Consider the following 24,651-nt stretch of genomic DNA (forward strand, 5'->3'; position numbering starts at 1 on the left):
TTCCGACTTGGGACAGGCAGACAAATGATGTCCTTGTAAAACTGGTTGTGTAGCTTTTCATGTATATATGATTAGTTAAAGCTGCCATCTGATAGGCACATCTACATTTTAATGCATATGATTTTGCAACATTTTTTATGCAGCAGTGTAAAACCCCTATAGTGCAGAAGATAACAGTATAAAACCCCTATAGTGCAGAAGATAATTGTTCAACCAATGTTGCTGATTCAAATTCAGTTAAAGAAGCTGTAGTGAGATATATCCAATATGATATATATAAAAACTTATTAATGATACCATGTTAATAACATGGCACACAAAAACTGGTTAAAGTCATTAGCATACTGCCTAAAATTTATCCTTCCTCTTATTTACCTGGTTACTACATCAACCTCAACAGGCGATAGGCTGCTAGAGGGCACTGACTTATTTAAGTTATCCTCTTATATAAATCTTGGTGTAAATTGTTCAAAAGAGGGACGAAAGATACCAGAGGGACAGTCAAACTCATAAATCAAAAATAAACTGACAACGCCATGGCTAAATAAAAAGGACAAAAAGACAAACAATAGTACACATGACACGACATAGAAAACTAAAGAATAAACAACACGAACCCCACCAAAAACTAGGGGTGATCTCAGGTGCTCCGGAAGGGTAAGCAGATCCTGCTCCACATGTGGCACCCGTCGTGTTGTACAACTGGTACACACGAAAAATATAACACTCTCAAGTTTTATGTTTTATTCTTTTTTTCAAATCTGTGTAACATATAGATGCATGATAGTTCTGTGTATCTTGACAACATAAAACAACATCATTCAAAGTTTTCCTAATGACATCTACCAGAATTAGACACAGTAAGGAAACTAGCATTGTAAGTTTCTTATAAAGAAAATATTTGAGATTTCTACATGAAAATGCTGAAGACTTTACACTGTCAAATGCTACATTTATTTTGAAACCCTGAAACCACTAAATGTCTTTTGTACTTCTTTACTTTGGTCATGACTGTTCTTGTTCCCTGTGTAAAGAAAAAATGTATATTCAGCATTTTTTTTTTATAAAAAACGCACAACAATATGAACTTTCCAAACAAATTATTTGGTTTGTAAAAAAAAATTGGATGTCTGAATTTTAACATAGTTTCAAACAGAAAAGTTTATACATCACAAAATAAAAAATTAGAAACTTTGTTTATAGCTAATATTATACGAATGACATGCTTTCATTTTCTGAATCACAAATCCAATAATTAATTTTATAAGGGCATACGATACAGTTTTGATCCCATATTGACATTTTCATGAAAATTTGCATATAGGCTATTTTTTACCTGATTCAATCAAATATTTAATAAAAAATATACCTTCATGTGCTACTTTTTGAGTAAATTGAGGTTCAAATTTCAGATATTTCCTCAAAATAGGGATTTGTGGACGTATTTTTCCTTTCAATAGAAATACATAACTTTTTTGTTTTAAAAGATAAACACAAGCTGTTTTTTTGTTAAATTATTTGTAATTTATGTTTTATATAAATATTGTATAAATTTGTCCATTTTATTTTTACAAATAACTAAAATTTATCAAATGTTCATGAAAACGTCATATTTTGCTGTATATTAATCAAATTAAAAAAAATTGCACTATTTTCGTTTTCATGAAAATTGGTACATATAATCTTCTTACGTAAAGAAAACTTAATTTTTTCCTGATAAGTCACCATTCGACGTTGCGAAAGTAATAATTTACGTTAGCAACGTCATTACCTCCCCTGTAACTGTATCGTATGCCCCTAAAGCAGGATTACTGACAAGTGCTTTAAATGAATCTTTGATGGGCCTCATTCTAAAACTTATGCATATACATTTAATTTTTCAGTTAAAATTTATAGAATGGTGGAAAAATATTTCAAACATTGTATGTCACATTTTTATAAATATTGGTAAAAAGGAAAGTAATGAATTTTATTTATGAAAAGTATCCTTGAACTGGCAAAATAAATTAATGATGACATTCATTACTTAAAAGCATGATAATTCTTTACTTTCAAGGCTTTTTTGCAAGCAACAAAAACACAATTTTAAAAGAACAATGTCCTTATTTGAGTGGTTAAATGTTTTTTTTTGTTTTTTATATGTATTATTAGTATAAGTGTCCATGGGAATTCTTTTTTTATTGTGTATAGTTATGTCACAGCAATTTAACACTCATGATCCCAAGTAATGTTGCAGTTTATCAAGTTATATTTTTCTGCACAATAAGCAAATTAGTAAATGACAAAATAATACCACTGTCATGGTTAGATAATTATGAAAACAAGCAAAATCTACAAGTAAACATGGTAAACAACTGTTAGATGAAAATATTATACCTAATGTAGTGTAAGTAGACCAGATGAAATACAAAAAAATAAAAATTAAATAAAAATAATATCACAAAAAAAATGCTTTAATTTACTACTCAACCAGTCTTCTCTGCATGGTTAATTCACACAAAAAGCTGACAAAATTCTTAGTCCCCATTATAAAAAGAAAACATCACCTAATTTGATATACTCACCTATTCATGATTTATTGTGATTTCTAAATGTTTTACTCTTTTACATGTTAACATATAAATCAATTTTTACCAATAAGTTATAAAGTATAAATATAATTCAAGGCACTCTGAGTTATTGAATCTATGATGTATTCTCTGAGTTAAAATTTGAATGTAAATGATTATTTCATCCACTGAAATCAACAATACATCAACAAGTTTTTATCTGAATGCAGAAAAAAATAAAAATTTATGCCAATTTCACAAGCAAGGAACATAATTCTGATGCAAAAAGCTGGACACTATAATACTTTCAAAGGCTAAATTTAGACACAAAAGTCTCATTCAAAATAAACATGTTGAAAAGCTTAAACTTAGATCTGAATGCAAAGATTGACATGAGATTTTCAGTTGTTCAAAATATAGATGTAAACTTGACTTCAAATATCTGATAAATGTCTATCATATATATAACAACAATATTGATGATAACTTTCAAATACCTTTATTACTAGAAGAAATTTGCTGTCATACAAAAAAGTGTGAATTTAAAATAAAATTTTGGATACTGAGGATTCGTTATTATTCGTTGGATACCAATTTTCGTGGTTTTCGTGAGTAAAGGCGAACCTTGAATTCAAATGTTCAACAAATGACATATTTGCAATAGCCTTTATAAACGGACATCGGGAAAACCTCGAAATTAAATATCCACGGATATGCAGGTTTTTAGCAATCCAGAAAATTGATACCCACGAAAAAATAAATGAATTCACAGTAGTTGGGTTTCTGCATTATTTATCTTAAATCTCCTCTTTTTCTGTATTACTTCAAAATTTAAAAAAAATATTGGCTGTTTCATTGAAATCTGATGCATTTCTAGAAATATAAACAAATAAGTCTTTTATAGGATTTTGTCATCTTGACATGTGTTGTTCTCTTTTAATTAACTCCTGCAGATGCGTAAAATATTTCCTTAACAATAGAATGTGATTAAAATGTTCAGCTGATATTTACAGAGTTATCTCCCCGTAGTGTTATGTACCACCTTAAATTAATTCTTCTGCTGATTTACTACAGATAGTTCACATTCATAAAAACACATAAATTATGATAATATTTTTTAAAACTGTCGCAGTAAAAAAGTGTCATTTTAGATGCATCAATTCTCTCTATTAATGAACTTCATCAAGAAAACAAAAGAATAGTAAAACATGAGCAAACTGTGCAAAATTTTATTGACAACAGCATTTCTACAATCAACAAAAGCATTCACATAATTCCATAATATGTGTACAGTGACTTCAAGTAGCCTGCAAAACTCAGGCCTTGCTGTCAGGATTAGATGAAACCTGCCATTTGGACATGTACACTTTACAATCATTCCATACACCAAATATAGTTGACCTATTGCTTATTCTGAGATAATCATATGGATTTCACCATGAAACTTAAACCTAGATTACTGACCGATGCAATGAGGTTGAGATCTGGTGACCTTTACCTGACAGACATTTTGACATTGCAAGGAACCCATGTACCAAATACAGTTAACTAATTACTCATTTTAAGTGGTAATTTCACTTGACAATATTTTTTTCAAGCATTCACTTAACCTTGAAAATGAGGTAAAGGACAATGGAGATATGACAAGTGGAAACTTTGTAACATAAGGTATCAATATACAAGGCATGATGCATTCAGGTCTTCTACCTTCTGAAATAACAAATAGTTTATGTTTTCTATCGTCGCAGGTAAGACACAGGTAAAAAAGAAGAGAATTCCAATGTCCCCCACATTGCACATAGTTTATCTCTCTAAGGGCAATAAATAAAAAAAATGGTTTTAGTTCTTTTATCCTTTAATAAATATCTGAATGAAATATTTTACGATGTAAAAATATTGTACATTTAAGAGCACTTAAAATGCAACTTTTAATATGATTGATAATTCAAAGGGACATAACTAGTTGGTAAGCACTCATTCTTTTATTTATCCAAAGACATTGCTAATATTGAACACTGATATAAGTTTGATGCTAATATTGACCACTGATATAAGTTTTAATATAATCTGACCAGAAATGTACACATGAGATTGAGAATGCTATCATGAGTGGACAAACGCACAGATGCATGCTCAATATTTATATGTACTACCTAAAGCATCATGAAGGGGAAAACAATGGATGGAAAATGATGGCAATAACTCACATGGGGTTTTTAAATTAAAGAGCAAAAATAGTATTGTTTAATAAAGTAATATAAAATGTGCAATTTCAAACAAAGAAACAAGTTGCAAAAAGTTCTCAAAAACACACAATTCAAAGCACAAATAAACATTCTATATAATTTGAGTGTTTGAGTGTAAAAATCTGTGCAGTGCATACAAAAGGTGAGGTATACTGTAACTAAGGTGCATTTCATATAGACAACCTTGCTATCTGGTCATTTAATCCTGACATCAATCCATCACATCTGTCTAACAAAACCTGCAAAATCAACAATATTAAAAGGTACTAAAACACAATAAACATGTTTGTATAATTTCAAAGTTAGAAATAATTGTTGAAATACACACATAAAAAGACGATAAAATTTTATCTTGGAATTATCGAGATATTTTCAAAATACCATCTGTTCGTCAATTGCATGCCTGAACAATAAAGTAAAACTTGCCTTTAACACCCTCTTACTCTACACAATGGAAATGACACACAATGGGTCACCCTGATCAAATATGTGTATTATATTGTATGTAAAAAGATCAGCATGCAAAGTATAATTACAGTTTTGAACTATATCGCTGACAATTAACTACCGAATTTACAAATGTGAATATTTATATACATTTATCGAGGCTTGATAATCACATTAAAAATTTAATCAAATGTTTATATAATTACCTGTATTCTGTTTACTATAGTTTTTCTTTTCCCTCTTCCTCCTTTATTACTCTCCTCAAAACTTAAGGCATCTAAAGATAATAATTGTTTCATAAATACTTCTGAAGTTCCTCCTAGTTTTTTCTTTAATTGGTTTAAGGCTGGTAACTTCAAATCATCATTTATATAACCCTGAAATTAAAATTTAAAATAATTTTAATTTTCAGAACATTTTTTTTCTCATTCAAATATTTAAAACTTTTGACAAAAAAGACAACAAAAAAAGAAAGAGTACACATCAAACTAACAAAACATCATGTTTGCTCATTGTTGAAGGCTGTACGGTGACCTATAGTTGTTAATGTCTGTGTCATTTTGGTCTTTTGTGGATAGTTGTCTCATTGGCAATCATACCACATCTTCTTTTTTATATCATGTGGTATGTTTGCATAAAACACAGTGTTTCAATTTCCTTGACTGCTGAATTTGCCAAGTCAATCTATAATATCAATAAGAGAATTTTAAGGCTAAGGGAAGTAACTCATATTTATTTTTTAAACAATTAAATTTAAATTGAATATGAAATATGTTCCAGTTTTATCAAAATCTGATTCCAAGGTTAACAAAAGCATTAAAAATTCATTATTTATCTCGAACTAGTACACATATGTCAAAACATGACCTCCGGCATTTAAATGGATTGAAGAGTTAATCTGACAATACACGTGTAATTAAATTTCCAATCACTGACCACTGTATTGATTTATGACATGCTATTTCCACGAGTGTTTACCTAAGATTATCTTTTATAGAATTTTTATAAATAATTAGTGATGCATTGTTAATGTTCATGAAAAAATATTTAAAATGTTTACGAAACAATTAATTGTGATTTACACTAATGAGCTTGGGTGTGTATAAAGTAAGGATTATGACTTCCATTAATGATCACCTAAAAACTACTCAATCGGCGTCTTTAATCTTGTTGTATTTTCTTTTGAAAAGAAAGAGAAAGATAAAACAAAATGAAGAGGAATCTTAATTTTCTAAAGTCTCTTGTATCCAAGAATAAACAATTTTGTCAACTATAAACGACCTGAATAACGGAACTATCAATTGGAAATTACTCTCTCGGATAAAAGCCATAGGAAAAGGTTGTAACTGAAACAATTGAAAAAGTAAAAATAATATTATTATAATAATGAAAGACCTTGACATACAAGTACATCGATCTAATACCAGAATATCGATCCACTTCCAATATTCACCCGGATTTATTTTAGCTTTACCAAGCTAAGCAAGAGCCTTGTCCCTTGTTCTGTCAATCTTCCGGTTTTCGTTTGAGTCGAACTATGTGTATCTCAAAATATTTCTCTGGTCCGGCTGACTTCGAGATAACGAGAGTCGACTGTATTTTAATATTTTACTTACTCTATGAATACCATCTAATTCATATGTGATATCACTCAATCTCTTTTCATTTTTCTCTACATCTTTTTCTATATCTGATAACTTCTTCATTTCTTTGTCCTCGATAGGATCTGGCTATAAATAAAGTGTGGAAAACAAATCCTATTTCAAAATATTATTTGAATATATCTGAGAATTCTAAAGTAGTTTTAAAACATCTGTTCTGATTATCATAAACTCTCTTCCTGTATGCACTGATTCGGAATAGTTTAGTAAATTAATGAACTGCTCATTGATAAAATTTCATAATTGTAATTTTTTACCATGCTTAAAACTTTCTTGTAAATTTTTAAAAATCGATACTATTTTTTTTTTTAAATTTGGAATTTAAAAAATACCTTCTTCCCCAATAACATTATTGTAGCACCATCCCTGACACCTATTTCACTCAATATATCACCAGGATCCTTTAAAGTCTTCCCTGAAAATCATATCTTAAGTTATTCATAATTCATTATGAGATTTGACAATCAACTTTTATAAGTATTTCTCAGATACTTTGAGAAAAAATTATGAAACTGTCGAACAGTATTGATCCCTGAAAATGTGCTATGGTAGTGCTCATTTTTGTTTTGATTTGACTCTAAAAAAACAGAAGATAATACACAAAATTCTTAAAAGATGCTCCCATATCATTATTATTCATATGAAAGAATTTTTACATTTTTTTTTCTCAAAAACTTTTTTATCCCTCATATAAATTTATAATTAATTCTCAAATGTACATCAGTCTTGAAAAAAAGACTCTCCTTGTATTACTGAACAAAATTGAATTGGTCAATGCTTATTAGTTATATTTCTCATGTTTCTAGACACCATGATAGATTATAAGGGGAGATAACTCAGTAAATATACAACTTTCAGACATTGTTTAAAACATTTATCTGGGGTAACAAAGTCTACATAACATCAACCATCAGTCTTAAAAACTGATTTAATACTTTAAAGAAAATTGTTTCTGTCTTTTTCTAACTGGAATCTCTTATTAAGGGCTATATATGCAGAGTTAATTCAATATGATCAATTTCAAAGGAACTTTAAGCACAGTTCAAGAATGTTCAATCAGTATTTGGCCAACAAATGTTTTAATCATACTTCTAACTGTTCATTTTTATGTTTTCTCTGTTCGTTTTGCAGGAGATGACATGAAAATTTTGTTTCTTACAACAAATTATCCCTACATTATCATATTTATAACTTTGTTCATTTTACCATGATTACCTTTATGAACAATTTTCTGACATTCAAGAGGTATTCCAAACATCTCCACCATTTTGTCCATCAAATGTTGGACTTTCAATACCTCATAGGAATTGGATGGTAATTCTAAAATAATGCTGTATCGGACTGACCCTGTAAAAGAAGCAAGATGTGTTGTATAAACAAGAATAAAACTTAATTTAAAACATGCTGTTTGTTTCAGCAACAATTTCTTTGTATCTTAAAAAAAATAATTCAAATATCTTGTAGTTTTCATATTAAAATCATAATATATAATTATAATATAGGTATCTGTTTCAGAGAAATAATAAGCTTTTGATTGAAATAGGCCATGTCCACTCTGTTTTTTTGTTAGATGTATTTCTATTTGTATCCATCTGATGAGTTGAAAGCCTTTTTCAACTGATTTTTATAGTTCGGTCTTATGTTGTACTTTTTTTGTGTACATAAATGAGGCCTTTAGTTTTCTTGTTTTACGTTTGTCATTTTAAGGCCTTTTATAGGTGACTATTTAGTATGGACTTTGCTCACTGTTGAAGCTGTACAGTGAGTGAACTGTAATAAATAGTTGTTAGTTCCTGTTTCATTTGGTCTCTTGTGAAGAGTTGTCTAATTGGCAAGCAAATCACATATTCTTATTTATTATATATATATATTTTATTGTAATTTCATGGTGATGTTGTACCTTTTTAGACTTGCTATATATTATATTTTGTAGTGTACTGTATCATAATCATATGATCCATCGCCCTGTAAGATTTATCGTTGACTATTATTCAGTCATTTTTTATATATTTATATCATTTAGTAAAAGTAAAACCTGGCCACTGAAAGCTATATTTTTTTGAAGCCAAGGTGGTCGAGTGGTCTAGCACATCAGATACAGTGCAGGCAATTTCTCAGTAGCATGAGTTCTAATCCTGGCGGGAGAAGAACAAAATATTTGTGAAAGCAAATTTACAGATCTAACATTGTTGGGCAGTGTGCTGGTGGTGTGTTGCCACAGGTTTGTGTATGCGCCTAGTGCAGTTGGGAGTCATAGACTCTTAAACTGCCGCTGGATAGCTTATATTCATAGGTGAAAAGAAAGCCGAGTGCGTAAGTCTTTCCTGCCAGTACATAGCCTCTACACTAACAAGACTTCTACAGTGCCTCCCCGCGACAGCACACGGTAACTAGGACCTTGTGTCCTAGGCCTTACTGTAGAGGATCTCGGAGTAGCAAGGACCCTAGAGATGAAGTGTGTAGGCCCACCGGCGTGTGGATACGCCCTAGCACTCATCAACCTTGCCCCAGTTATGGGTTAATAGCCGGCTAGATGAAAGTCGTCAGCCTTGAAAGGCAATTCATATAGGAGAAGAAAACTCTGATATAAAATACCGGGTAGATTTGACTCGTCAGCCTTGGTCGGCAATGGATCTATAGGAAAGAAACCTTGAGTAAAGATTCTCTGGTTCTCCAGGTTGGGGATTGAGCGTTAGGCCAACAACCTATCCTTGTAAAAAACTTTAAAGTTACAGAAACGCGAAATGGAAGAACGACTTTTCTGATGGGAAATACCGAGGTGAGACCAGAAAACATAAATCAGTTAGAAGGTTTAATGAATGATGTTGGCCAAACCCAGAATCAATTGGAAGCAAACATCAGGAGAGAACCTTTGGTTCACCCTAGAAAACAGATCAAGGTCGGATGCTGGAATGTTAGAACAATGTATGCACCTGGAAAGACATACCAGGTAGTAAATGAAATGAACAACTATGGAATTGATGTATTGGGTATTAGTGAATGTCGTTGGACCGGAACAGGAAAGATCAACCTCAGAGGTGGTGAGACTATGCTATACTCAGGACAAACAGAAAGGCATGAGTATGGAGTAGCACTTATTATATCAAAAGCAAACAGAAAAACACTCATGGAATGGCAACCTATTAATGAAAGAATAATAACAGCTCGATTTTTTTCTAGACATATAAAGTTGACCATAATACAGTGTTATGCACCAACGAATGACGCTTCTGATGAAGTAAAAGAGGAATTCTACCAAACCTTGAACGATGTAACAGCAAAAGTTCATAAACATGATATGATAATTGTAATGGGTGACATGAATGCAAAGATAGGATCAGATAATGTTGGATATGAAGATGTAATGGGGAAGAATGGGTATGGTGTTATCAATGAGAACGGAGAACTATTTCGGGATTATTGTCAGACTAACAACATTGTAATTTGCTCCAGCATATTCCAACATAAAGATATTCATAAATATACATGGACGTCACCAGACGGAAACATCAAGAATCAGATTGATCACATCACGATTGACAAAAGGTTTAGAGGATCTATGGAAGATGTACGGTCATATAGAGGTGCTGATGTTGGTAGTGACCATGAACTACTTATATCCAGAGTTAAGCTTAAACTTTGTAGACAGAGAGTAAATCAGGGACAGAAGAAAAGATATGATACAGATAAGCTAAAGATACCAAAAGTTGCACAAGAGTTCAAACTTGAGTTAAGGAACAGATTCCAGGTATTGGGAGGAACAGAAGGCATAGAAGAACAGTGGATAGATATTAAACAAGCAATATGTGAGGTTGGTGAGCAAACATTGGGATTTAAAGACAGAAAACAACCAGAATGGATTACTGCCAACAGTATCCACAAAATACAAGAACGTAAACAGATAAAACAAAAAATTAATGCTACAAGATCACAAAGACAGAAAGAAAAGCTTGAGAAAGATTATAAGGATAAGAACAAGGAGGTAAAATTTAGTACCAGAGATGATAAGAGAAAATATATTGATAATATTGCAAAAAGTGCAGAAGAGGCAGCAAATAGAGGAGAGCAGAACAAGCTATATATGCTGAGTAAGAAAATTTCCAACAGCAGCATGAGAGGGAACAGACCTGTAAAGTCAAAAGAGGGACATGTTATAACCAGCGAGAAGGAACAGTTAGAGAGATGGAAAGAACACTTTGAAGAGATTTTAAATGCGAAAGATCCACCAGTACTAGCCGATATTCATCCTTCAGATGTTGTCGATATGAATATTGAACCACCAACCACAGAAGAGATAATAAAGAGCATAAAGGCACTCAGTAATGGTAAGGCTCCAGGTATTGACAACATACAAGCTGAACTATTGAAAACTGATGTAGGCACAATAGCAAAAGTCTTTTGCCATTTATTTACCAAAATTTGGAACAGGGAAGAAATACCAACAGACTGGCAAAAGGGAATTATAATCAAACTCTCAAAAAAAGGAAATTTAGAAGAGTGTGAAAACTGGAGAGGAATAACCTTACTATCTGTACCTGGGAAGGTCCTCTGCAGAATCATCATCAACAGAATTAAAGATGCTATTGACAACATACTACGTAAAGAACAAGCTGGGTTCCGAAGAGGTCGAGGCTGTATCAACCAAATATTCATCCTTAGAAATATTATAGAACAATGCATTGAATGGAACAGCCCCCTATTTATCAACTTCATCGACTTCAGAAGAGCATTTGACACTATCCATCGAGAAACCTTAAAAAAGATCATGGCAAACTATGGAATCCCAGGTAAAATAATCAGGATGGTACAAGCATTTTATGATAACTTCAGTTGTGTAGTAGAACATGAGGGTAAACATTCGGAATGGTTCCACATTAAATCAGGAGTCAGACAAGGTTGTGTAATGTCTGGATTCCTTTTCTTACTGGTTATAGATTGGACAATGAAGCAAACAACACAGAAAAAGCGTGGTATCAACTGGGGAAGACTACAGGTATTAGAAGATCTTGATTTTGCAGATGATATTGCTCTCCTATCAGCAACAAGAACACAGCTGCAAGCTAAAACAGATGATATACAAAAGATAGCTAAAACAACTGGCTTAGAAATAAACAAGAAAAAGAGTAAAATAATGTGTGTAAAGGCAAACAACATCCAGCCTATTACATTGAACAACGAAGAAATAGAGATAGTAGACAGCTTCACATACCTTGGATCGGTCATAGATACCAACGACAATGCAACAGCCGACATAAGGAATAGAATTAAAAAAGCAAGAGCAGCATACTATAAGCTAAGAAAAATATGGACATCAAACCAATACAGTAGAAACACTAAAATGAAAATTTATAAAAGCAATGTTATATCAGTGTTGCTATATGGGGCAGAATGTTGGAAGATAAGCAAGAGAGATGGAGATAGACTTAACACCTTCAACAGCAGGAACTTGCGTAGAATCTTTAAGATATTTTGGCCAACTACGATATCCAACGCAGAACTGCTACAAAAAGCCAACATGTGCAGCATAACCAACACCATTAAGATCAGGAGATGGAGTTGGATAGGTCACATCCTGAGGATGGACCCATGGAATGATTGTAGAATCGCCTTGACATGGACACCACCAGGAAAGAGAAATGTAGGAAGACCAAAAGAAACTTGGAGACGAATGGTAGATAAGGAAAGAACAGAGTTTGGATGGAGAACATGGGGAGAAGCACAACAAGCAGCAGCAGACAGACTCAGATGGAAGGCTTCCATTCGCGCCCTATGCGACACATGGCGCTAACGGGAGTTGTAAGTTGTAAGTTGTAACATTGTTGGGCTGATGGTTAGACGAGTTGTATATACAGAATGTACAGAGCCATGTATCACCATCACCATGATCACTGCTGGTGATCCGATGGATAAATCTGTTGTACAGTTTTCACTGGTTCAGACATATATATTATATATATATATGTATTATATATATGTCTGAAAATTATACCCAACAGTGTAAGAGCATGAAGAGTTAGATTTTCTACTGACAAATTTTGATCCCTCAGTACAATAAACAACCCACAGATTTCATCTCATATAAATATACAATGATGTAGGTGAATATAAAAATGTGTGAACAGACACTGAAACAAGCAGTTATTTGTAGGCCCTACAATGTAGCATGTTTTGATTGAAAATAACAAACAATATGTTTTGTTTTGTCCCCGTTTCACACAGGTAAAAAGCATTTTTTTTATAATGGACAAATATATTTGATAAAAACCATGTTTGATATTTAATTTCAGGCGGTGTCTTTGGTCTGTCATGTTGATAGTTGTGTTTTCCAAGAATAAATTCCTGATTGCCAATGTCAACATTCATAAATAAATTCTAAACCACAGATCAAGGGAGGAGACAGGAGTAAAATCCGAACACTGTTATCAAGCTAAAAAATATTGATAACATCTATGCTTGTTTATTTTATGTCAATAATGTTTCATATATGTAACATTGTAAATTACACTGTGATTTTAGTCAATTTTCAATACTCGCTTTCAACATAACAAAGGAAAAAAATACATATTCTTGGCCTTCTAGATCAGTTATGTCCCTTGGACGATATCTCTAATGTTTACTGAATCTTGATACGGAAAAGTAATTTGGCGAAAGTGCTGTCAGATGCAATTGTTATATTCAAACAATTTATGATTTGTGTATTAGGATAAAAGCTACTCGAAATGAACGGAAACGTACCAAATGACATAAAGAAAAGGCCAGCCGCCGCAGGTAAATATGTAAAATTGATTTCATCAAGTTCACTAAGGTCAAACGTCTGCCTGCATCCTTATTAATATTATATAATGTGAATGATTTCTGCATGTTCTGGATCAGGGTAGTTTGCATCAAATGTTCTTACAGTGAAACTTGGGTATAGAATGTACATACTCATAAATTAATATCTAACCATATATATACAAACCCATCTTAAATACACCTTATCACTAATCCCGGCTGACCCGGCCGCTTGAACTTTTGACGCATACAACAACAATCATTTTTCCATTGTGGTGTCAGATATTTTGTATTGTTACGTCAAAATTTTACAGGAACCAGTGCGATATCCAGTAATGGTGGACAAATAGCGATAAGGTGTATTCTTTAATACTCGATCATAATTTTTTTCCAGGATCTTACTCTTAGAATTATCTTTTTTTAATAAATTTTAAATTTGTTAAAGACAAATTTGTACACACCATTGTACATCTTATCCTTATTTGGAATTCACAAAGGTTCCTGTCAAATTTTGAAGTCATAATATAAAATAGTCCAAATAATTATGTTGAAAAATGGTGATAAAATATATTGTGTAGCAGAAGTGTGACAGAAACAATACACCCTATTGCTTTTTGGAAATCTACACCAATTGACTCGAGAGAATGGAAGAAAATTGAATATATTAATTCCTATTTCAAGCAAACATATTGATAAATATGATGCGGTAATACAATTTTGGTTTTATATATACTTTTAAATAAAAGACATTCAGCAATGCATATAGATATATCCATTATACATGTATTTCTTTTGATATTTGAAGTTAAGAAAAGAACACCTTTACACAACAAAATGTACTGATCACAATAAATGCAATATTTGCATTAGTTCAATTCATAATAACTGCATGAACTGTAAAAAGTATGACACTCTGACTGTATTTAATAAGTGGTATTTTTGACAATTTTTGTTTGACAATTTATTGTAGATTATGTGAACAATATCTTGACAAACATGACAAATGGTTGTGTGTATTAGAATATGTGATTAATATGATTAATATTTTTGACAAAAATATTAACTTGTTTTCAGATGGACTGACTTCACCTACATTTGCACCTGCTAAGTTGAAATTCCCTAAACATATCCACAACCCTACAGATGATAAATTTCAAGAAATTGCTGATTCTATGCTACGGAGAAAAACAGATGGACCAGAACTTCATTATAAAAGCTCTGCACCATATGAGATTGATGAATATCCAATAGAAGAAAATGAAAGCAAGAATTATTTTGAGAGACAATTGAGTACAAGGTGATCTATACATGTAGCTTGTGTAGCAATATATATATAAAGTCACTGAGTGCTGAATGAAGTTGCATTGTTTGACTTGACTTTACTAACAGTTGTTTGAAATGGTGTTTTTACTTGAACAAATAATCTCTGCAAGGTTTTTTTTTCATTGTAAGTTAAATGAGATAATAGATATAAGAAGATGTGGTATGAGTGCCAATGAGACAACTCTCCATCCAATTTGTAAAATTAAACCATTATAGGTCAAAGTACGGTCTTGAACATGGAACCTTGGCTCACACAGAACAGCAAGCTATAAAGGGCTCCACAAATGACTAGACTAGTGTAAAACCATTCAAACGGGAAAACCAACGGTCTAATCTATAAGGCTTAATTTGAAAATGCTGTCATATGAGTTTTGAATCTATGAAATTTTTTAATCTTTTATTTCATTGCTTCAAAATTTTTTATTCCTTGCTTAATACCATTCATCTTTAATTATTTGTATTGTGTGAATGTTTTCCTCTATAACACTATAATTATATCATCATGGTCATAGCCATAGTTTACCATATATCAAACCTTGATTTTTTATTTCAATTTATTTATAAGTTGGAACAGGTGAGAAATAATTTATCATTGAATTGAATTTTATTTTTACTGTTGGTTTTTCAAATTGTTGTTCCCCCCCCCCCCCCTCTGTTTTCACTCAGAAGTACCCTGTTTTTTCTTACATCTTGAAAAAATTAGGAGATACATGTAATTAATACATGTAATAAGCATGATAAACAAGTAGTTATATATTTCAAAAAGTTTGAACTACTTTCATCAACTTTCTAGAAACATTCAGATTTTCAATGTGCTTGTTAAAACCTGGTGAGAAAAAAACTGTATAGAAAATATAGAGTAGGTTAGGTTAGCAGAAACATGTGGTTTTTTTAGACTCAAGAAATATTTTTTTGAAGGGAATACCATTTTTAGAGGTTTCATCTGATTTTTTATCACAATTAGATAACTATTTTCAGACCAACAGGATCATTGGAGCAGATAGCTGAAGAAATGTGAGTTTCAGGGAATGTTCATGTTGTGCATGATAATATTGTTTTTAAAAATATTGTAATGTTCTTTTGTTTCAGTTTTAATTGTTATATGTAGGTTAAGTAAAGCACACATATATCTCATGGTACATGTAAGCGTATGTATATATGCATCTGGATGTTGAAACACAGTGAAAATTCTTGAAAATGTAAAAAATTAATTTGATGACGTAGAAAATTAATGCAATTTAACGTTGTTTCTTTGGACTTTTTTATGATTAAAATTTCATGAAAAACTGGACATTTGTTTTTTGAGACACAATATTTGTATTTACATATATATTGGGAATGTTCACTGTAATAAACTGCATTCAGATTTTTAACAGGCTTTGAATATGTGCTGCTTATAACTTGATTAGTTAGTGAACAGAGGAGAATAACAAACATGTGTAATTTGGGAAGGGAGCATTGCACTTAAGTATAACTTAATAGAGTTCTCATTGTTTATCTTTTGTGTATGAGCATTTCAAATTGAAACATGTATTCAACCCCCTCAGTGGTCTTGTGGCTCTTCAGGTAATCACACAGCATTTATGAGTAAGAGCAAATACTGGTCAGCATAGAGACAGAACTATGTGTACAGGTAGGATGATATATCTTCCTGCGATAAGTTACCGTGTGAAATTAAACTTTAAATTTTGGCTCTGACAAAGTATCATTCTAGTACAATATTCATATCCCATTAACATTTTCTCATCCTAATATGCATTTGATATTTGTCACTAGACATTTAACACTAATTCATAATCCTGATGTATATTTTGTATTTAACCATGGTAACAGGAAAAGAAGTTCGTTTTATAAACTATTCATGTTTGGAGTTGCTTGAATTTTATAGTGACAGATTTTTCTAATTACAAAAATCACTATTGAATGAAAGTTTATCCTTTTTGAAATCATAAATTTAAGTCAAATATGGTTCATTGATTGTAAATTGTCATTTGCATGAACTTAGTAACTTATTCCATATAATTAATTATATGTACTGCACATTGCTTGAAATTGAAGAAACACCATAAAGACGTGTTAGTCACTTAATCTATGTCCCAATTATTTCTGTACTGGTTAAATGTTTTGACATGGAATGACCACTTGCCAGAGGATTGGATTGTAAATGCATCTATTTTATTGAAGTATTTTGTGAACACTCTCCTGCATATTTTAATCAAAGTTTAAAAAAAAAGTATAAAATTTTACTAAAATATAGACTTCAAAATGCAACAAATTTAGTTCTTTAAAAGTCAAATGACACAAAACACAAAAGGTCATTTGTCTAAAGGTCAACTTAAGGTTTTAATTTTGACAGTTTAATATTTGAATGTTGGTACTTGCCCACCTCTTTGAATCCTTTTGCAAAGAATGAGGACAAAAACCATGTAATCCTTAATATTAAAACCATTCTTGTAGTCCAAAGTCCGTTAATTTTGAGACAAAGATAGCGAATCTTTTGCAGTCACTTATTTATAGTTAAGGAAATTAATCAGATGCAAGCATAACAATTTAAATACTTAACACATTTGCTTTATTAGTTGGTTTATCTTTATTATTCTGTAAAATTCTTTTTACTGAACTTTTTACTTTTTACAAATATTTTTTTTGCCATTGACACATTACGTTCCAAAATCTATGCAATAATTACCTTATTTTAAGCATTTTATTGAGAGATAAAAGTAACACAAAGTCAAATATTCAACTTATGGTGATGTCACACTCCAAATTGTTTCTCAGATAGGTGCTCCTATAGATAAACCAACATCTCGTAAAGTGATTTCTTCCAAATCAATTTTGATCATTCATTGGCATTGTTGACATATTGTTACCTAATTATTATAAATCAATTTTATGACCGCAGCTTTTCAAAACTGTGTTACTTTGTATTGTATCTCTTCCAACTAAAGATAAAAAGAAATACTTATAGAATAACGGATCAAAGAATTCAGATAGAGAAAAATATTCAACGAGTGACCGAACAACATATTAATTCACGAATGTATGTAGTGTATGAATGAATTATCAGTGTTGTTCGGTCATGAGTTGAATAATTTTCGATATTTGAATTCTTTGATTAGTTATTCTTTTTATTACATTGGCAAATGGCTTTTTTAATGAAATTAAACTAAAGTAGAAAATATAAGGAACTATATATCTTTTTCTATGCATTCACTATTTGTTTTGATCCCATGTTATCGACATCTTGACAACGCCTATTGTTGTATGACGTCAGAGGAGTGAAATAACCACGTTTCACGGTTTGTTTCACATGTGAAATTATCGGTTTTTATTTCACTGGAAAATCTATGTAATTCATTACAACCAATGTGATAAATGTATTTAAGCCCTGCCTCTGTTAATTTACCTGTCATGCCTGTTTCAAACAGAAATTTCACAAGTGGGTGTCTTTATTATGTTAGTTTGAGAACCAAAATAGTTTCAGAAAGGAGAAAGAAGGAAAAAGACAAGAATTTAATTACATGTTAAAATGATAAAGATTAAAAAATGGAAATAAAAAGGCTATTTCCTATTGCATAACTCTGTTCAAAACTTTGTGCAAAATATGCTAATGACACATTGATTGCAATACAAGAATATATATCACTACTAACATGACTAAGTGTACCCTATGTACATCAGTAGTACTGTAACAGTTTTCTCCTAATTATAATAGAAGAGAATAACATAGTGGCCATGTACACTGCAGTTAATCAGGGACATATATACATGTAGTAAATACCTGAAGTGGTATGTTAACAAAGGTGTGTAAGTAAATATACTATGACTTAAAAGTTGTAAGTATGCAAGGTCATAACAGTATTAAAGGCCACAGAAATAAATTTGTGTTGTTATCAAGTTCAATTGTATTATGGCATGCTAAAATACTTAATAAAAAAATAATTTTGACTTTATATATGAGGAATGCAATCAATCATAAATCAAACAATTAATAAGCAAAAAAAAATGACACCAGGAAAATTCTGGTACCTAGAATGTTTAGTAATAATTTATCTCTGAAAACATACAATTGAATGAAGCCTAGCCATGGATGGATGGTAAAGGGTTGGTTAGTTTTATCTATGATTCTATTTTAAACAAATAAAGACCCTTAAATACAAGAACAGCAATGAAACTGAATTTCTATATTTCAAGATTATTCCAGTATTTATTTATCCCAGTGTTTCAAACATCTTAAAACAGTGGTAACTTGTATAAAAATCAAATGTGAAAATATTTCATTTAACCACCATATATTTACTAATCTAATTATGTTATGGTTAGCCATTGTAATAAAAAGTATTGTATTATTAGAAGAAACCAGACAGAGGAGATAATCCATAAAAAAGTATCGTTTTGGTTAAGAAATCAGAAAGGGAAGATAATTCATAAAAAGTATTGTTTGTTAAAGAAACCAGACAGGGAAAATAATTCATAAAAAGTATTTTTTAAATTTGTAAAAGAAACCAGACAGGGGAGATAATTCATATAAAGAATTGTTAAAAAAATTGTTAAAGAAACCAGACAGGGGAGATAACTCATACGAAAGGATTGTTTTGTTAAAAGTATCAACACAGATATTAATCAAAAGTTTTTTAAAAATTGTTTTAGAAGTAATGCATTGAAAATAGAATGTGTTAAGGAATTTTTTTTCACCTGCAACAAATGAAGCAGAATGATGACATAAGGATGGTAATCATAAGGCACTGACAGCATAAACCACTTCTATAAAGCTATATACTGTAAGAGCAGAAATTTTCGTTGGAGATTAAATTTCGTTTATTTCGTGGATAAGAATTATTCATGAAATTAAAACCCCAATGAAAATTTAACTGGAGATTTACCAAATCTGAATTCAAAATATGTAAACATTTACATTATTTAATCAGACAAAATCAAATTGACATTATATAAATGATGAACATAAATGCATACAATGAAAATAATAGGTTAATTGATTAGACAAAAATATTAAAATGTTTTCTTTCAGTCAGATGATAATCCTAATCTTTTGTTGGTACTTTAATAAATCATGATCCAGAACTGTCAATCAATTTCATTTAACAGTCTAATGCGTCTGTAAAGTCCAGCCAAAATCCATTTATTACACAATCATTAATTCAAAAAGTAGAAATATGTACTGTTTCCTTGTGAACTAGTATATTGAAATCAGACTCAGTGTATTAGCCTGGTATAAGGTTCCTATTCATATCATATGACCATATTCTTATCCTGATATACATGTAACATGACATATGATTAGAAAGAAAGAAAATTATATGCATTACTTGAGGTACTTGAAGAAATTTAAGCATATGTAATCCATTTTTCAGTAAATTATCCATTGAACTCACTTGTACTTAAATTTGAAATAAATAGACAGCAAAATTGTTTCAATTGTTCAAGAAGTAATTTTCAAATTTGAATTATTAAAATTGGCAGGCTTATGATCAGTAGTAGGGTTCTAGAATTAACTATTTCCTGCTAGTCAAGTAAAAATCTGCCTAGAGAAATAACTTTTCATGGAAAGTACAAAGTTCTATGGTCATGTTTCTTGATTTGTCTATATAAGTGGACTTTAGTTGTATCAGTTTTAATTGGTACAGATTAGACTTAATGACACAAATGAACACTGTTAAAGCAGAAAGTTTTATTTAGGACCACTCTTTACACATTAGGTCCTTATATAATGTTTCCTTTTCAGCCCTAGAGTAAATAGACTTGATTGCTTTCAGCAGCTAGCTCAACATGGTCATGTGAATTGCAAAATACACTATTTACCATTGGTTTATTTTAACCTTATTTTTCTTAATAGGCCAGACCTCAAACTCAAACTTCCACCTGTCCCACAGAGGTAATTATCTGCATGTTTTCATGTAATCCAAAGAACCAAGCATGTGTATATAGGTTAGCTTACACACACACACCTATACTTTTATTCATTGTCTTCCATTGCACCAATTTTCTTGATTTGAAAAATGAATTTAAAAAAAATGTTAAAATTTTAATTCATTAATAGTTTCCTGTCCTTTAATTAGCACTTACATGAAAGGCCATTGAAATCTATCAAATTAGTGACATTGATAAACTTAATAATTTATTATTGTACATATGTATTAGGGATTTTAGCTTTTCAGAATTACTTCCCTGAATATTATATACATGCAACTTTTTATAAAGAGAATATATTCCTCAACAGTAAAATAATATTACATGTATATAATTTTTCCTTTTTATAGATATATATATATATATATATATATATCAAATACATAAAATCTTAGAAAATTGGTACCATGTGAATTATTATGAACCATAACAGTACAATGTAGAAATAGGAATTGTACCTAAATCTGTCATAATAAATAACTTGAAGACAGAATTAATCAAGTTCTGTACAGATATATATATGCAAATATGCTCTATAGTATGCTGTCTATGTCAGCTCAACTGCTTTGTCAAAAGTAACATACCTGAGCTTATGGTAATCACTTCTTGTGTGTTTTTCATCTGTCATGGTGACATATGAGCTTAAGGCAATCAATCACTTTGCATATGTTGCCCATCTGTCAAGTAGCATACATGTATGATCTTAAGTTTATCACTCTTCAGGGTTTAAGTCAATCTGTTAACTATCATGATAATCATTTTACATTAAACTTTAGGCGGAGAAAATTTCCTTTTAACAGTTTTTATGCCTAGTATTTTTATTTTGCACTGATCAAACATCTAACATGTATAATGGCTTCTATGTCTCAGACTAATCAAGATTTCTGCTGACACTATGGTGCCTCTTGTTAAACCAATATTGCTGTCAGTTGTTTCTATGGTCCCTTTACTCCACCAGTGTTGCTACCAGGGTTGGCTTTAAGTTGTACATTGAACCCTAAGCGAAATATTAAATTACACTTTTGGTTTTCAAAATATTAGTCTACCCTACGGAAGCCTGATAAAGGAGGAAAGTTCCATATAAGTTACTGAACAAATACAGCTTTACTTCAATGCCTATCATTTAACTGGTGTTACTGTCACCTGCCATATTTTCTAATGCACCTTTTTGAAATGCAAAGAAATGTAAACTGACTGCTTGTTGAGAAGTACATGTACAGCAATGTACAGGTTTAGATTAGACTATAATTACTGTATCTTTTAAACAATGAAACCTACTGTTTAAGATTTTAACTGCATGTATTGCTTTGAATGAAGTAAAATAAACACATGTTCTTGAAAATTCTTTGAATGCACTTTATACAAAGGATATGCACATCTTGAATAATGGTGTTTTTATATCAGGATATATACTTTTTGACTACAAACTAATAATAGATTAAAACTTGTACAATATACCTACACAACGTGCTTTAGTTTAGTTTTCTATATATGTAATTTTTTTCATTACAATGAAGTTTAAATTTAGAAACAAGGTGATTAACTCGGATAATAGTGGACCATACTGACAGGATTTGAGAAAACTAAAACTTGCAATATACTAAGGAACAGACTTGAATGAAATATACCTCTATTAACAACAATTTTGTAAACTAACATTTCAAGAAATTTATATGTCTATTTTAGTAATATAACCACACTGATATAATGGCACACATATAAACTTTATTTTATCAAAGAATTTAGTCATATTCTGATTAGTGCTATAACAATTTCGACAAACTCTGGTTTAGCTTGGTGACTACTTGCTTCTTTCACACTTTTTATGTAACTGCTTTTAATAATCTGCTTAAAAATTGTGGATTGGAAATTTATTCTTTGATACTATAGGTGCATGGTTCAATAACAAATTTAATTTGAGACTTCAAGGTTTTATTATGGTCAGATTTCTTAGAGTGTATACTTTTAGGGAAACTTTCTAAAAAAAAAATGCACCATGACTTTAAGGTATGGAAAAATGCATCATAAGCAATTTTGAAAAAGATGATCGATGATTTCTTACCTTCCGCTATGTATCTCACTGTACCCGATTGTATTTCTGATTTTTTTGCTGTATTTCGTTTTTTGGATTATTTCAAAGCTAACACCAGGATAATGAAGTAGTTATTTAATCCACATCTCTAATTAACTCTCATTGAAGTATATGATAGATTCATTATTTAAAGTATATAAAATTTTCAGAGGACTTAATTAATTTAGAATATAGCCATATATGTGAACTATGAACAGGTATTCAGGATACTTTCATCTGTGTCTAGATAAAAGTGATTAGTAAGATAATATTAGCCTGGCTATATAGCATGTTCATTACTTAATTAACAAAAACCAACATTAAGTCAATATGGCTTTTACATTGATTGACTCTTATATAGGATGGTTATAAATCTTGATTAAAACTTGATTACTGTCATTTTCTTTAAAATGATCTTTATGTCCTCTGGTGTAGGAAGCAAATCAGCAATAAAGCAGGAAAAAAGGTTTGATGATATATTTTAATGAATTTTTGTGTTTTCCCTGGTATATTATATTTTTATATGAGAAAACATGTTTTGTTCATCAGTACTTGAAGTCCATTTATTTTCATGTACAGAAAATTATGAAATTCATAAATGGATTTTTTTTCTCAGGAAAATAATTTGATGGTTCGAAGTCAGTAATATGCAAATAACCTGAAAGACTGTTAGAAGAAATACTATTAAAACATTGAGTTTGTTCTCAAATCGAACTGTGTTTTATAAATATTTGAATATAAATAGCACTTTTTCCTTTGTCACTAAACTTAATTAATTTATTTTTTTCAGTGCGAAAGAACCGAAGACCAGAGAGAATAATACACCAAAGTTTCCATTTTTTGAAGACACATTTTCTGAGTTTCCAGAGGTTAAGGAGGAATATGATCTGGCCCCTGATTTCCAGAGGATTAACATTAGTGGAGAAGATACTAGTGGGGTAGTATTACATCTAAGAAAACTTTATTTCCATTGACTTAACAGGATCCAGATCATACTCCGACCTTAGCATCTTATCTCTACTTTTAAAGCTTTGCAACTAATTCAAGTCTAAAGCCATAATTCTGTCTCTTTAAAAAGTAAAAAGCACAGGGATTCTTTTCACACAAAATAAGAAGACCAAATTTATTATAAGGTATACCGGTTTAAGAACTCTTTAACCATTTTCAATCATGTTAAAAGAAGCTTTGACTTATCTTAGAAATTTTGTTTTCAGTTTGATTTTACAGATTATTTATAAAAAATTTGATATTTGTAACACGATTTGATGGAAATTTTTTGCAATAATTCCAATAAACCAATTTAATTTCAATTAATCTTGATTATAGTCCGTTTGATTTCTATAAATCTTCAAAAATTAATTCTCAAAAATTCATTTTTACTAATAATTTTTTTTTTCTTCATGTGTGTTAATGTATGATGTATACAAACTCTGACTATGAATATCATAATTTTGAACCAACAATAAAAAAAGTTACTCATTGGCTCTCTATGTTACTTTTATTTTTTTTATACAAAATACTCAATGGAGTAAGTACGAGTAGTGCAACAGCCTTCCATTCAAAACAAAAACATTAGGCATGTGCTTTAAACCTGTTTTATTGTACCATGTGACTTTATTCATTTAAATAACTCTGGTCATGTGATTACTGAG

The 24,651-nt window shown here is 30.7% G+C and overlaps 2 protein-coding genes across 6 annotated transcripts in view; one reads left to right on the forward strand and one right to left on the reverse strand.

Moving 5' to 3' along the window:
• Window positions 1-729: 729 nt before the first annotated feature.
• Window positions 730-13,312, reverse strand: LOC143080340 (BAG family molecular chaperone regulator 1-like). Its single transcript, XM_076256143.1, has 7 exons — window positions 13,169-13,312; window positions 8,119-8,250; window positions 7,236-7,318; window positions 6,859-6,972; window positions 5,449-5,619; window positions 4,979-5,034; window positions 730-1,024 (listed from the first exon to the last, which is right to left on the reverse strand). Exons 1-7 carry the CDS (start codon window positions 13,260-13,262, stop codon window positions 1,006-1,008), a joined length of 669 nt encoding a protein of 222 aa, XP_076112258.1. The 5' UTR covers window positions 13,263-13,312; the 3' UTR covers window positions 730-1,005.
• Window positions 13,313-13,494: 182 nt separating this feature from the next.
• The window catches only part of LOC143080339 (AMP deaminase 2-like), a 57,541-nt gene continuing 46,384 nt past the window's right edge, over window positions 13,495-24,651 (forward strand). For 2 of the 5 annotated variants that reach the window (XM_076256137.1, XM_076256139.1), the window contains exons 1-5: window positions 13,495-13,671; window positions 14,752-14,974; window positions 15,979-16,014; window positions 20,855-20,893; window positions 23,790-23,937. In XM_076256137.1, coding sequence (XP_076112252.1) covers window positions 13,623-13,671; window positions 14,752-14,974; window positions 15,979-16,014; window positions 20,855-20,893; window positions 23,790-23,937 — 495 coding nt within the window. In that variant the 5' untranslated portion in view covers window positions 13,495-13,622. The remainder of the gene's footprint in view (window positions 13,672-14,751; window positions 14,975-15,978; window positions 16,015-20,854; window positions 20,894-23,789; window positions 23,938-24,651) is intronic. The other 3 variants (XM_076256141.1, XM_076256140.1, XM_076256142.1) reach the window with 3 other exon arrangements.

This window comes from Mytilus galloprovincialis, chromosome 6, assembly GCF_965363235.1.
Source record: "Mytilus galloprovincialis chromosome 6, xbMytGall1.hap1.1, whole genome shotgun sequence".
NCBI lineage: Eukaryota > Metazoa > Mollusca > Bivalvia > Mytilida > Mytilidae > Mytilus > Mytilus galloprovincialis.